Consider the following 1,672-nt stretch of genomic DNA (forward strand, 5'->3'; position numbering starts at 1 on the left):
AACCTTTTCCACGCAGCGGTCCACCGCGAGGTACCTCTTCATTCCCTTCATCCGGGTCCCACTCTAGACGTGGAACGCCGATGTCTGCTCCTCTTGTCCTGTCTTGTCGGATGTAGCTCTTTGACCCTGTATTGAGCAGACCTTCTGGATGCTGTCCGCGAGAATGGCGAGACCTCCTTCTAGCTGTAGACCGTGACACGACTTTGCATACTACATTGATGGCCAAAAATACGCGCCACCACGTGTACAAAGTACCATTGGTAGTCGTTTCGACGACGATCCCGTCGCTCCGCCCCTCCCCGTGTCAGCGACCGATGCAGTGCCTCGAGCTCGATCGGAACCACGGCCAGCTGCGGACACGAACGAGAATGATACCGCCCTCGATATACTACTGGATTCCATCGAGCAGCCCATCCAAGTGGCTCACACCAACCAGAGTTTCCAGCCGTCCACTGTGGACTCAACGCCTGTTTCCCCAAGCGCTGCAAATCATGGGAAAGTGCTGGCCGCAATTGGTGATGACCCGGATCTGATCCGCTTTTATCTGACAATCTGCCAATCTGGCTCCAGGAAACGGCCGGCCACTCTCGAAAACGCCGCGGAGCCCCAACGCCGGCGCTACGAGAACTCAGGCGACCTCGTGATCGAGAACGACTTCAACCCTCGCCGGCTTAAGCATGCGTTCTACCCGACCCCATCTCAGCAGCAGATACACGACTCGATCGCTGCCCCGGCGTATACAGGTAAGGATCCAGCCGTTTAAGTTGATATTATGATTTCGTCCCGTGCCACCAAGTTCCAACCCCACCCCGCCATTTTTGTACGGATCTACGCGATCGAGTTTGGCGCTCGTGGTCTGTCCGTCCTCCCTTTTCAACGAAAGGATTTCGCGGCGCGTCGGGAGTGGTACACCAAATCATCGGTGAATCTGAACAACTTCACACCGTCCGTTCATCTACCGAAAGCGGAGAGGCCCCGGTCAATCGCCGATGTCTCGAGCGCTCTTACAGTTCTCCACGTGTTCACCGAGAAATTCTTCGATCAGTCCACACGCCGTCTCGTAGGTGCAGCTCGCGAGTTTGACGAGAATCTCTGCAGTTTCTGCCAGTCGGCAGCCCAGGACGTTGAATCACTTGTCTTCTGGTTTGATCGTGTTTTTGAGGATTATCGTACCGCTGCAGTATCAGATGCGAGGACTGGCGCGTCCTCCCGCACGGAAGTGAAGCTCACGCTCTCCTTTCGCGACCCGGAATTACAAAGCGTCGTATACGTCATCCAGTCCGAGCGTGTCCTCTCGCTGACACTATCTCAACGACCGCGCCCAGCAAATGATACGTTACATCTTGCCAACGGCAACCGCCGCCACGAGCCGGCTCGAGCCGCGAGAAAAACTCCGAGCGACGTCATTGAAGCGCTTCCTAAGAAGGACGGACTCTCGGTCTGCATGAAGTATCTCTCACGCAGAGGATGCAGCTCCCGGTCGGACGAACATTGTGCGTTTCCAAACCACGTGCACTTCATACCGGCTTCGCTGGACCCGGTGGTACGCAATCACATCCAGCACAACATGGGCGATCTGCGCCGTGAACTCACTCAATGAACCGCTCAGGGGCGACCTTCCCGTTCACACCGTGCTACCGTTTACCGTTCATCTCCATTACCCTCATTAACC

The 1,672-nt window shown here is 56.0% G+C and overlaps 1 protein-coding gene across 1 annotated transcript; it reads left to right on the top strand.

Annotated features, from left to right (window-relative positions):
• Nucleotides 1–772: 772 nt before the first annotated feature.
• On the top strand, nucleotides 773–1,600 carry PPTG_19112 (hypothetical protein; the record flags this gene model as incomplete). Its single annotated transcript, XM_008917415.1, has 1 exon — nucleotides 773–1,600. The coding sequence occupies one exon, from the start codon at nucleotides 773–775 to the stop codon at nucleotides 1,598–1,600; it is 828 nt and encodes a 275-aa protein (XP_008915663.1).
• Nucleotides 1,601–1,672: the final 72 nt, after the last annotated feature.

This window comes from Phytophthora parasitica (assembly GCF_000247585.1).
Source record: "Phytophthora parasitica INRA-310 unplaced genomic scaffold supercont2.101, whole genome shotgun sequence".
Lineage (NCBI taxonomy): Eukaryota > Oomycota > Peronosporomycetes > Peronosporales > Peronosporaceae > Phytophthora > Phytophthora nicotianae.